The sequence below is a fragment of the Triticum aestivum genome, chromosome 1B, assembly GCF_018294505.1.
Source record: "Triticum aestivum cultivar Chinese Spring chromosome 1B, IWGSC CS RefSeq v2.1, whole genome shotgun sequence".
Lineage (NCBI taxonomy): Eukaryota > Viridiplantae > Streptophyta > Magnoliopsida > Poales > Poaceae > Triticum > Triticum aestivum.
In genome coordinates, this window is record NC_057795.1 from 481,654,538 (window position 1) to 481,668,532 (window position 13,995).

At 43.9% G+C, this 13,995-nt stretch overlaps 1 protein-coding gene across 1 annotated transcript; it reads right to left on the bottom strand.

The window, feature by feature from the left end:
* Nucleotides 1–7,422: 7,422 nt before the first annotated feature.
* On the bottom strand, nt 7,423–11,373 carry LOC123133304 (LOB domain-containing protein 6). Its single transcript, XM_044552810.1, has 4 exons — nt 11,147–11,373; nt 9,998–10,445; nt 9,467–9,881; nt 7,423–7,660 (listed from the first exon to the last, which is right to left on the bottom strand). Exons 2-3 carry the CDS (start codon nt 10,415–10,417, stop codon nt 9,510–9,512), a joined length of 792 nt encoding a protein of 263 aa, XP_044408745.1. The 5' UTR covers nt 10,418–10,445; nt 11,147–11,373; the 3' UTR covers nt 7,423–7,660; nt 9,467–9,509.
* Between the last annotated feature and the right edge of the window lie 2,622 nt (nt 11,374–13,995).

A 13,995-nucleotide genomic window follows, 5' to 3' on the forward strand; every position in this document is an offset into this window, starting at 1 on the left:
TAATGCTTCATCCCGCAACTAACTCATTAGTCATATTGCTTGCAAGGCTTATAGTGATGAGCATTATCGAGAGGGCCCAGAGATACCTCTCTGAAACACGGAGTGACAAATCCTAATCTCGATCTATGCCACTAGTAGAAAAAGGGTCAAATATGAGAAACATTAATACTGGTTTGCATATGAGCCGGCACTAATGCGTCCATTAGTGTCGGTTCAAATGACTACACGGGAGGAGACCTTTAGTACCGGTTCAGTGTGAATCTGTAGTACCGGTTCGTGCCACGAACCGGTACTAAAGGTGCTGGCCGGGCACCAGCATCTTTAGTACCGGTTCGTGGCACGAACTGGTACTAAAGAGGTTGTGGCAGGGGCTATTTTTAGTCCTACCTCGCTCCCCTAGCAAAAATTTGACCACCTTAAATATGTTACTTCTCAAACTATCACAAGCATTTGGTCTTCATTGAACTCTATGTGTAGGATTTGTGGCTGCAATAGGAGTCTTCGCCGGTTCTTAAATCGGTGGTAGATTCCTATTGACAATTTAGATTCTATACAAAAAGATCATTGATGATCAATGTATTTTTATATGTACTTGCGCGTTTTGGCTGAAAGGCGGTACTGATCAATGTATTTTTTCTGCGTTTAGATGCACAATTTAAATATGTTATTTTTCAAACTATCACAAGCATTTGGTCTTCATTGAACTCTATGTGTATAATTTGTGGACTCAATATGAGTCTTCATCGGTTTCGGACGAGAACTCATCAGTTACACGGGCACTTCATTTTTTTAACTTATTTGAACTCCAGACTTTTTTTGAGCCGGCATTATGCAGCATTCGAAGCAACGTCATCAATTTCCAACACGTTCTGACATCATTTGCTGTTATATTCAGTCATCGATTTGTTTACATCAGAGCTAAATGACCGTGAAAATGAAAATCACTACAAAACAAACTCTGAAAATGTTGAAGATATCATCTTTCACCCGCATAGCATGTGCGAAAGAGTGGAGAGAGTCACGGCAAAAACTGGACGAACTTCATGTACAAACTGGACAATCTCTTTCAGAGTATCAGGGTTTCGGACGAGAACTCATCAGTTACACAGACACTTCTGTTTTTCAGTCATTTACCAATTTGTTCAGAGAGCTAAATGACCGTGAAACAGTAAATCACAGCAAGAACTCTAAAAAGAAACTATATAAAGCAATAAATAGCAGAAAATAAATAGTGCAAAAAAGAAAAAAACTATATAAAGCAAAAATATTCACAAAAATACTAAATACAGCAAAGAAAACTACTCAGAAATAAATAGAAGAAAAAAATAAAGCAGAAAAGAAAAAACTATATAAAAAATTATATAAAAAATTGTATAAAAAATTATATAAAAAATTAATAAAAAATATAAAACTACTCAGAAATAAATAGAAGAAAATAAATAATGCAGAAAAGAAAAAAATTATATAAAAAATTGTTGGGGCGCTCCCCGGTGGGCCTGCCAGACCTAGGGTGTGCAAATTCAGGCCCACAAGGGCCAGCAGGCTCACAGAGCAGCGCGCCCTAATTAGGCCCAGAAGCCTGCTATATAGAAGAGTTCTAAAGGGCAGCCGCGACTGGGTTTATAAACCAGTGCGGCTGCCCTTCGCTCGGCGAGCTGGGACTGAAAATAGTGCACTGCGGGTGGCAGCGCACGACCATTAGTACCGGTTCGTGGCTCCAACCGGTGCTAATGTGTTGCCCTTTAGTACCGGTTGGAGCCACTAACCGGTACTAAAGGCCCTAGTTTTCCGTCGCTTGGCCTGGCCAAAATTGACCTTTAGTACCGGTTGGTGGCTCCAACCGGTACTAAAGGCCCCTCCTATATATATGGCACTTACGAAAATTCAGCCATCGTCGACCAGTTCGTTCCACTTCTCTCTCGCGAGACATCGATCCCAGACGCTGCAGCGTCGCCGTGATGTCGCCCTCGCCGCCGCGTCGCCGTGACGTCGCCCTCGCCGCCCGTCGATCGCCGCCCCCGCCGCACGTCGTCGCCGTCCCCGCCGCCCGTCGTCGTCGTCGCCGCGCGCCCCCGCTGCCCGTACGTCGTCGCCGCCGCCCCCGCCGCCCGTCTCATCGCCGTCCCCGCCACCCCCACCGCCCCCGCCGCCCGTCGTCGCCGCCCCCGGCCGCCCACACGCCCGCACGCATACACACATACACACACACACACACACTATACGTACACACTTGTACGTACACATACACACACACACACATATTTTTTTACTTATTTTCTGTTTTCTATTGTTTAGATGAATTAATTAATATAACTAGTTTATTTTTAGAATGTTAGAAATGTTAATGAAATTATTTGAACTAGTTGAATTAAGAAAATTTATGTATATGAGATTATTTGAACTAGTTGAATTAATAGAGCTAGTTTATTTTTAGTAAGAAATTTTGGTATATGAGATTATTTGAACTAGTTGAATTAATATAACTAGTTTATTTTTAGAAATGCTTAGTTGAATTAGTTGAATCAATATAACTAGTTTATTTTTAGTAAATGCTTAGTTGAACTAGTTGAATTAATATAACTAGTTTATTGTTAGTAAATGCTTAGTTGAACTAGTTGAATTAATAGAACTAGTTTATTTTTAGTAAGAAATTTTGGTATATGCGATTATTTGAACTAGTTGAATTAATATAACTAGTTTATTTTTAGAAATGCTTAGTTGAACTAGTTTAATTAATATAACTAGTTTAATTTTAGTAAATGCTTAGTTGAACTAGTTGAATTAATAGAACTAGTTTATTTTTAGCAAGAAAATTTAGGTATATGAGATCATTTGAACTAATTAAAATTTAGGTATATGAGATTATTTGAATTAATATAACCAGTTTATTTTTAGTAAATGCTTAGTTGAATTAATAGAAGTAGTTGAATTAATTGAATTAGTAAGTGTTTAATGTTTCGCCTATATGAACATATAGGAAATGTTGTCTGACGACGGAAACTTTTTTATTATGTGCGAATATTGTGAAGACCAGCGCGGCCAGTGCGACAGAAATTTCCTTGTTGATAATAGGCGATTCAGCATCAAGCTGGATGAGACCTTCGAATTCGATACAGTAAGTCACAAGGACAAGTCTGTTTTCGTAATTAAGCATGACTTATATATGCTTCATTTGCCTGACTTATAATTTTTAATTTTCACTATTCTACTAGCGCATCCCCTCCCATGCAAGATTTTTTGTCTTAGATAAGATAAGTTTCAATGATATGGAAACTATGGAGGTAAAGAGAGTTTACCTGAAAACTGAGCATGGTTATACTTTCAACGTCAAAGTATACAATGCACACACGTACACCTATTTTGAATGCAAAACTTGCCAAGCACTATGCAAGGCTTATGCATTTGAGCCTGGTATGGTTATCACCTTTGATATTCGTCCGAAAGATGATATTGAAGGTAATAGAGACATATGGGTTGATGTGCAGACGCTTCCAGTTCTACCATTATGTGAGTTCTTCTCAACTATATTTTTGTCTTTGATATTGCTTATTGAAAAATAATTGACAACTAATTTCTATTGACAGCTTATTTCCATTCAAGCAAACATGTCCGGCGTTTGGTAGACAGGACCTACTACTGTCCCGGAGCTGAACTAAACTGCGAGGAGATAAGTCATTATGTTTCATGGCTTGAGGATCTTCATACTGTCAAGACAAATTTTCTTCTTGCACTTAGAAATGTTAGTACTCAAAACGTGCGACCAATAGTGATGGTATTGAACTACAGTCACATCTATTTAGGAATGATGGTAAGATTTTTACTATTTGTCCTCAGTGCATCTTTTGCATACATAATTTTTTTGCTAAACTTTCATTGCTAAGTATATTAATTAAGTACTATACGATGTTCTTCAACAGGGACTCCCGATGACAGTTGTGCCTCAGGGGATCGAGACTAAAGGTCGCATGTCAATTGTTAGCTTACGGCCAAGATATCCTGCATTGCACATGAATGCATTCAGGATTCTAGAAGCGGTGAATGCTTAATAGTGAAAGATTGGAGGAAAATTGTTAACGATCACAGAGAAGTACTAGGGGGCAGCAATGAGAAGCGCATCCCACGATTAGGAGACAGGTTCATCTGCATGCTCCAGTTTGATGAATCAGGAGAGCTATACATGTTCTATGCTATTTTACCAGAGAGAGAGAGTAGCAGGAGTATTTAGCTAGTTCATGCTGCTCTTAGTACTTGTACTTTCATGTCCGTGTTCTTCGTTCTGAACTTAGCTAGCTATAGATCCAAAATGCATCAAGAAACCACAGTTTAGTTTCAGCTGGATGGATCCTACCTAAGTGATCAAGTATATATATGCCATATCCATATATATTATACTTGATCACCTAATTAGGTGATCAAGTATAATATGGATATGGCATATACTTGATCACTTAGCTAGCTATAGATCCAAAATGCATCCAATCGAAAATAATCCGCGGTACTTTCACCTAATGATTTAATAACTTATTATAATGTAAAACAATCACTAAATTAAATTGAAAACACAAAACTAAAGGAAAAATTAAAAAAACATTTAGTATTGGTTGGTGTTACCAACCGGTACTAAAGCCCTACGCGCACCCGGGCCAGGCTCGTGCCACGTGTTTGCACTTTAGCGCTGGTTCATGACGAACTGGTACTAAAGGGGGGGGGCTTTAGTCCCCACTCTTTAGTGCCGGTTCGCGAACCGGCACTAAAGGCCGTCATGAACCGGCAATAAAGACTGGTTCTGCACTAGTGTGCCAACCCAACAAACACCTTCGAAGACACCTATAGAGCATCTTTATAATCACCCAATTACGTTGTGACGTTTGATAGCACACAAGGTGTTTCTCCGGTATTCAGGAGTTGCATAATCTCATAGTCTAAGGAACATGTATAAGTCATGAAGAAAGCAGTAGCAATAAAACTGTAACGATCATAATGCTAAGCTAACGGATGGGTCATGTCCATCACATCATTCTCCTAATGATGTGATCCCGTTCATCAAATGACAACACATGTCTATGGTTAGGAAATATAATCATCTTTGATTAACGAGCTAGTCAAGTAGAGGCATACTAGGGACATTATGTTTTGTCTATGTATTCACACATGTACTAAGTTTCCGGTTAATATAATTCTAGCATGAATAATAAATATTTATCATGAAATAAGGAAATAAATAATAACTTTATTATTGCCTCTAGGGCATATTTCCTTGAGTATCCAATGTTACTTATGCATAATGCATGTTCATGACCGTTTTTGCTCTCTAGCTGGCCGCTTCCCAACCTAATTGCTAGTCTTCGCCTGTACTAAGCGGGAATTTTGCTTGTGCATCAAAACCATGAAACCCAAGTTATTTCAGATGAGTCCACCATACCTACCTATATGATGTATTACCCTGTCGTCCTAAGTAAATTTGCATGTGCCACCTCTAAGAACTTTAAATAAATGTCCTTTTTGTGTGCCTGGATTGTTCATAGAGCGACAGGAGGTAGTCAGTATCTTCCATGCTAAGCGGGTTACTCTCATGATGAGTGTTTATTCACTCGTCCTTGCATGAGAGGGGCGGTGATAGGGATTCCCGGTCCCGAATTCAAATTGCAAATAATTAAATAAAACTCCCCCGAGACTGTTGTTGGTATGGACGGCACCCGTTATTTCGGACAAGCCGTGGAGTGTGATTGTTGGTGGAAGGGGAGTAAACCTTTACTTTTATCGCTCGGGAACCGCCACTAATGTGTTTAGCATGGAAGATATCGATAACTAATAGTCGCAAAGTGAACAAGAAGGGTGCATTTCTCAAAATTTTATTTACCTCTGTTTAAAAAACTTGAGCTCTGGCACCGGATGCCCTGCGGCATGAGCCACTCCGCCACCGCCCGGTTCTCAATCTCTGGGAAGTTGAGGTCCGTCTTCAGCCGTCCGGCACGCCACCCCGCCAGGCATGTGCGGCCTCGTGGGATACGTGTCGAGCCACCAACGGCACCCGGCGTCGGAGAACTTCACTGGGAAGTTCCCGGAGGGCTTCGCCCTCACGCCGAAGAAACCTGACTTGCCCTTCGGCGCCATCGGGTGGCGGCGGCTGCCGGAGCGAGTCAGGGCGGAGGTCAAGGCAGCGACCGAGCGGGGAGCGGGCGGCGGCATGCTGCGCGGGGCGGAGGTGGACGGAGTGGGGCGGCGACGTGCAGTGTGGGCGGAGGCCGCAGCGGAGGCAAACGTGCCGGGGCGGGGTGGAGGCGGACGGGGCTGGGGCAGCGCTGTGCCACGACGGCCCGATCCGCCCGTACGACGGCTGGCGGTGGCCCAGGCAGGATGGAATCGGCGGTGGGGGTTGGGACGGGGCTGGATCTGCGGCGGGGCGGCGTCAGGAGCTGCGGCGGGGCGGCGTCGGGGAGCTGCGGCGGGGCGGCGGCCGAGCGGGGAGCTGCGATGGGGCGGCGGCCGAGCGGGGAGCTGCGGCGGGGCGACGGCCGAGCGGGGAGCTTCGGCGGTACGGCGGCGAGCAGGAGGAAGAAGGGGGGAAATGAATTGAAGGGTGGTTGAGCAGTGGCGCGCGGCCGCGGTTTTTACATCTCCTGCCTCCAGAGATGTAAATTTGCACCGCGAGGTGTTGTATTTGAGATGTAAATTTATTTTTGCATGTGGACCATCTGTTGGAGAGCTGTTTTTTGCCTTAGAAGATCCAAAAGTTGGTTATTTTTAGCGTATGGACCGTCTATTGAAGATGTTGTAAGGTAATTGCTGTATTTATAAAGCGAACGAAAGCATGTTTTCGAGAGCTTTGCTCAAAGTGTACCACCACCAATTTAAGCAGTCGGCACCCACATGCATCCAAGTGACTAATATGTGCCTGCATTTATTCCAAGTTACTGCTACTTAATTTGTGGCAACATATGATGTCATGATCCATTCCGAGGCAGGGCTGTTTGTGTGATCTACGTACACTAGGTAGTAGTACCAGTATCTGGTCAGGATGTGACGTCCCGACGGCTCTGATCATATCTGACGGGGATGCATGCTAGCTACTCATTGCCTCGTTTGCCCTAGCATGCAGCCTAGCAAATAAGAGGTCCCGGAGTACGTACTACTGCAGAAGTCTATCAATATCTATGCATGCACGCCCCTGCAGCAAGCAAAGTGTAGCTGCAGCATCTCCATATTCATGTTTCTACAGAGGCCACGGAGTCGATCGTCAGAAGTCAAAGTCAAAGCCTTTCACCAGAATAACATATAGTGTATTTGAAATCCTAATGTAATTGCATGCAATTGGTCCAGGTAAAACCGTAAAAGTCCAGCGGCTGTTATCAGTTTCATATTTCATACCACTACGTTTGTAACATTTTGCATATCAAATGAACAAGAAAGCAGCAGCACTACTAGATCATCAAACCTCAAACCACACACACACTGGCTGCTGGGAATATATATATAGGGATACATATATGGTTCGAATTCTATAGAGGGAACAAAAGACATCAACAAATTAAACAAGCAGTGCTAATTGGTTCGATAACTCCTTTTTTCTGCACGTAAAATGGAGTAGACATAAACGATCTTCAGGACATTTCACAAGTCCAGTCTTCATCTTGGTGGATAAGTCTTCAGGTCATTTTATCTGCTCGGATGTTAACAAGCGCATTAGGGGGTGAAACAAAAGAGCTAACAAAAGAGCCAAGCTTAAACATAATGCATCGACCTCCTTAACTGCGCTACTCCAACCGTTCAGGTTTATAAGACCGGAAGTATTTTAAATAAACATCGACCCTTAATGTGATCACCAAAACATTGTTACACGTCACAAAAATATATCATTTGAAACTTCTTTTAAATGTGAATCCAATTATAAATTTCTTGTGGCATGTAAGATGTAAGTAACTAATATCCTGTTGATCAAATTAGTGGTCAATTTTTTTTCTAAAATACGTGTGGGCCTTATAAAAAAGTGAAATGATACTATTCACAAACTATAGCCGCCTTTAGCTAATATGGAAAATGCTGTTTTGTCTTCTTAATTAAAGTAAATTCAACTAGTTGGCAATGTATATGTTAAAATAACTGTCAGCTATTTTTAAAAGGAATGATCAAGAAGAGCCCAACTTTAAAATTAACAAAGTCATCAACCGACCAGAATTAAAGTGTCAGCTTTAAATCAGGACTAGAACTACAAACTCTATGTTTTCTAAATCTAAGCAGATACCCTGAGCGGTCCGATGTCTCCGCATTGGGACTCTTGCACAGATGGGGAGATCAAGGTTAAATGTTCCACCAACTTATAGACATCAGAAAATTCTGTCTACTCATATTGGCCATAGACAAAGTCCAATAATATTAGGTGCAATATATCGATTATTGTTACTAAAATATGGCTCAATGTACCATTTATAACAAATAAATGTTCCACCACAGAATTAGTGTACTCATTTTCTTGCAATAGGATATTATCACCAGTTAATTTATTTCTACTTTAGCACAAAATAAGTGTATGACAAATTAAATATGCCGGTCATGATCAGCTAGCTGTAGGTTGGCACATATAGAGTATAGAGAGTGCAGAGACAAAGATACGAGAGCCTTTTAGTACTTATGTTTTAGATCTTTCAACATTTTCCTTTTTCTAATCTTCAAGGGAACACTTGTGCATGCACGACATGAAATATCAACTATTGCACGTACGCATCCAGATCGACTCCAAAGTCATCTAGTACGGGAACACACTCTTTTTGCATCCAAGGTTATAGAGCAGTACATAAATTAAGATATAGAGTATGTTTTATTACCATGATCATGAGAGACGATATGCTGTTTCTTCGGTACTTATAAGAAAATAAAGCACCTAATTAAAGATGGAACGATCGATAAACTGAGTTACAAAATTGTTTCCTACATGTGCTACACGTACAGTTGCCTAAGAAATTGTTCATTGTATTTCTTTTCGGTCAGATAAATTGTTCATTGGAATGTGTGGGCAAAGCATGCACATACATGTACTAGCTAGTAATTTCACAGTGGTGTTCAACATGAAGCAATCAGAAACCGATGCAGTTCAAGCTAGCTGGGTTGAAAGTACACTCCTGATTAAGCTAGTATGTACACAGTGAATGAGCAAACCAACAGGAGCAGAGTGCAAACATAATTGTCCATCTCAAATAGTATTATATATATATTGCCTCTCTATGAAACCCCAAATTGGGCAAAAATAAACCAAGTTGGATTTGCATGCATGCATCGATCTCAGCGTATAATATACAGTAGCTTCCTGGTGTGAAAAAAGAGTACTAGTGTGTTTCCTATACCATATGAAATGAATGATCCAAGAAAATATATATAAATATGTGAGCGCAATAGAATACTGCATGAGCACAATGAAAAGTAATTAAACGGAAACCTAACAATTGAGCATGTGTGGCGAGGAAAGCCGAACCTGCCAAAGATCGATCGATGGATGTCGGATCGAACACCGGGCGCTACTGCGCGGCGGTGTGCCTCTCGTCCCCACCGGCCGTGCCAGGTTTCAAGAACTGTCCGCCGCTCAGCGGGCCGAGGCCGGACACCGGCCCGACGCCCATGGCTGATGTGTACCCGAAGTCGTAGCCGCCGCCGCTGCCGCCGTTCACGCCGAGTCTCGCGACAGCGCCCTCCCCCTCGTAGCTCCTGGCCAGCATCTGAACGGCCGCGAACTGGTCGTGCCCGAACCCAAGACCCGCGCCGATCGCCGTGGAGTGGCTGATGTTGATGAAGTTCTGCGTGCAGTTGGGCACCGTGTTGCCGATGAAATCCGCCATTGCCGGCGTCCCGTTGCAACCCACAGACGCCGAGACCGCCACCGCAGCAGCCGCCTAGATGCAAAACTGGAGAAGTTAAGACGAGCAAATTCGCGACATGTATAATAAGTTAATAACTACTACTAGAGAAATACACTTGATGCATTCTATCATGCATACATAATTACTACCTGGTACTTTGAGAGTTCGTATCTGGCGCGGGTGAGGTCCTGCTGGAGCTGGCGGAGCTGGTGCTGGAGGACGGAGATGACGCCGACGCAGCCGTAGACGGGGTCGCGGAGGCGCATGTCGGCCTCGTAGGCGAGCGAGTTCACCGCGTCCTCCCGCTGGTACGGGTTCAGCTCGTTGAGCAGCTTGGTGACGTTGCTGGCGCCGAAGACGCGGTGCACGTGAACGAACTTCTGCGGGTTGTCCGGCGGGAAGTAGGGCGCGAACACGCAGTCGGGCTGGCACTTGCGCCGGAGGAACTTGCAGGCCGCGCACGGCGAGCCCGTGCCGGCCGCCCCGGAGCTCGCGGCGCCGACCGCCGCCGCCGAGGATGCCATGGTGATCACGGAGCCTGGAAACGACGACGCCGATGAGGAGGCCATCGATCGATGGATGGGCCGGTCTAGCTTCCTGGCGAAGGAGATCCAAATCCCAAGCAAGAAAGAGAAGACAGACGGTCAGGGTGACGGTTTCCCTTCTGGAAAGTTTGGTATGGGAAATTGGAGCAGCAAAAGGAAATGGGGAAGGGGAATGGATCATAAATTTTATTCTTGCCATATCTGCACACACGCTGCCCAGATGGCATGAAGCTATTCTAAGAATGTGCAGATTATTCTTCGATACCTCTACAAAATTAGAAAAGCTTAACGTAACTGTACATATCTTGACAAAAATGGTCGAGACAAATCAGTAGAATTTATTTTGTTCACCGATTTATTCCAACCGTCCATGATCCTGATTTTAGTTTCCTTCTCGTCATGCTCTCGCCACGCCAAAGTGAGAGCATGCGCTTTGGCAAGGCTGTTGCGCACATGGGCTACTACTATCCCATCCAACAACGCAAGATCAATATAGAACAATAAGAGGCAGTGAGGCTGTGGGCATTTGCCCTTGATGGGATCAAAACACCATAAAAGACGTAGGATTAGTTAATAACCAGGCACCAAGAAAGAAGCACGAGGAAATCAAAGAATCAAAGAACTAAGAAAGAAAGAAGTCGGCGAGAAAGAAGAAGAACGTAGCAAAAGGGAGAGAAACTTAGGAACAAATTAAAGAAGGAAGCAAATGGATCCAAAGCCGGCGTACGGTGAGCGCCAGAGTAGAGTACGCACCCTTTCCGTGGGACGAAGTTTTCTGCTCACTTCGTGCAGCTGCCGCGCGCTGACCTGAATCACCTCTCTGCAACTTTTCCTCCTTCTCTCCTCGAGTCCAGCAAGCGGCTTCCTCCTCGTATTTGGCTAGCTGTTGCGTCCGAACTGGCCCTTTTATCTCTCTCTCTCTCTGATGTTCTCTAGCTAGCTAGTAGTTACTCCACTTGGCTGTTTGTTGTAGAGAAAGAATGGAGTATGAAAGTGACGACCAAAAGATGGTGCAAGCTGCGTGGTGTATGCGAGGGGGGGGGGGGGGGGGGGGGGGGGGGGGGGGTGGGGGGGTGGTACGTACGGGGGTTAGAAGGTTCAAAAGAAATGGTCTCTTTCTTCAGTATTGGAGGTTCAAAGGGAATGGTGAATTTCTGATTTTGGGTGATCATTCTGATGGATGATATATGCACACCTTATGTGGTAAGATTTCTTTTATTGTGAAACATATTACGTATATTTATATGTTTTTAGTATTGTATATTTATATGTTAATTATCTCCTTTTGTAGAGAAATATTCACCTTGAATCCCTGATCTTAGTTTTTGGCCTTTATTCAATATAGATCCAACAGGCACCCGCCGCAATTGGAGATATAATACTCCTCTAAAGAATGTTGGAGTACCCACCTCCCGGTGGCTCGCCGTGCGAGAGTGCCCTCTGCGCCATTTGTTCTGTGCCGACTCCCCGCACCCAGTCGTCTTTCCTTGGGGTGGAGGATGGGGGGGGGGGGGGGGGGGGTCCATGACGCTTTGGGCCACGGGCGCAGCGGAGGGCACCTCTCTGTGGTGTTTATCTTCGCGCGATGGGCAAGCTGGGTTGGCCTGTTAGTGTATTCGTCCCCTGCGGGGCTGCATTGCTCGCGCGAGCCGGGCACACGTACTAGTGCGCCTGGCTCAGCGTGTGATTGTCCACCTAGCCGGCCCTGGCGGCCATCCGGTCAGGGGTCGTGACGGCAAGAAGCCTCCACAGTAGGACGCGTGCCGAATGGCCCGGGGCATTGGCCTTGAACCGCGCCTGCTGCCCCACGCATTCGAGAGGCGGCTATCCCGGCTCTCTGCCCACTCCGCCGGTGGTGGGGTCCGATGGGGCGCTGTAAGGCGCTTTCATCGTCTGGCCTAGTTCGGATCCGGAAGTGCTTTGCGAACCCGGGCTCTTTCTGTCGCTCGCCTCGGATGGCGAGTGTGTTTTGGGATGTCTACTTGGCTTGGACGTCACCGGGTCTAGTCGGTTTTGGTTGTGACGATGTGTTATAATAAGTCTACGAGGGAAAGTCTGGGCGATAGATTATTGTCCTAAGTTATGAGTTATAGCATGAGGGTTGAATAGGAACCCAAGATCACAACACTATGTTTATTTGTCTTAGTTACTCTTAGTGTTTTTGTATGCTTGCTAACAGTATAATCATAAGTATACATGAGTCAGGGGTTTTGCAGTATATAAGTTTATGCTTTATCCACATGGGAAAAAAAATTAAGTATCTTAGGATCAACGCAAATAATTCTGAATTTAATAACTGGGTGATATAGTCATGTCGTCCTCAAGGAACGGTTTAGTTGATACAAGAACACAACCGGCTTGTCCTCAACACAATTAAGGATTGAGCAACTTGTTTCACACTTTTGTTTTCATTGTTCTTTTAGTACTCGCAATAATCCTATCAATCTAAACACACAAACGCCACTCTTTCCAGTTTGAACAGTAATTCCTAACAAATGTCGATAGAACAATTTCTTCTGGTCCTTGTTGGGTTCGATTGTCTTCTTATCAAAAAGATCTAAAATCGATACCCAATACTTATGGGTATGAATCTCAAGAGAGCTCGTCATTTCTATAGAGGCCCTGAGCCGGCAGCATAGAGCAGTACTAGTGGCAAACATTTATAACTGCTTAGTGTGGTCGGATTGTCAAGATCGATTTCTGCCCAAATCAAAGGAGTGACTCTCATCGAAAGATTAACCCCCTAGCGAGGCACATCAATACCTTCTATCTTGATGTTCGTTGATGAATGTGTATGCAACCATGTGTAATGTTTGCTATGTGAGAATGTTTATATGCATGAATGTGATGTGAGATATGTGATATATATTCAGAATATGTGATATGTGTACTCGTAAGAAATAAAACAGTGAGTCAAAACCCTATATAGAGACACAAATGTTGCATTAGTTTTTGCTTCAACAAATACAAAATCAATATATTAGTCAGTGACCCACGAATGTGTATTATGCATATTTAATCATAGGAGTATGAATAGAAGATGCTCTCAGAGGGTGCTCCACTAGTAGAAAAAGGGTTAAATGTGAAGCACATTAGTGCCGGTTTGTAAAAAAACCGGCACTAATGTGATCAATAGTGCCGGTTCGTGGCTGCGATCAATAGTAACGGTTCGTGTTGAGCCTTTAGTACCGGTTCGTGCCACGAACCGGTACTAAAGGGGTAGTGGCAGGCTGGTGTCAGGCCGGGTCCCCACGAGCCCCTTTAGTACCGGTTTGTGTTACCAACCGGTACTAAAGGTCTAACCTATAGTACCGGTTTGTGCCACGAACCGGTAATAAAGGGGACAAGCCTTTAGTACCGGTTCGTGCCACGAACCGGTACTAAAGGGGCCAATTTTCAAACTCTACCCCCCCCCCCCCCGTGTATCGCCATTTCAGTTTTGAAAAAATCAAAAGAAAATGATAAAAACTTCAAAAAATAAAATCCTTCGAGAGGTAGTTATATTACTATATCTACTAGTTAGGAAAATTTGAAAACTTAAATTTGGACATGTTTTGCAAAAAGTGTAGGAAAATGTAAAACAGCTATAACTTTTGCATACG

Bases quoted from the DNA above. Each gene is read 5' to 3' on its own strand.
- LOC123133304 (XM_044552810.1), bottom strand. From the start codon at position 10,417: ATGGCCTCCTCATCGGCGTCGTCGTTTCCAGGCTCCGTGATCACCATG. The intron at 9,882-9,997 runs GTAGTAATTATG...TTTTGCATCTAG, and splicing joins ACGAACTCTCAAAGTACCAG to GCGGCTGCTGCGGTGGCGGT.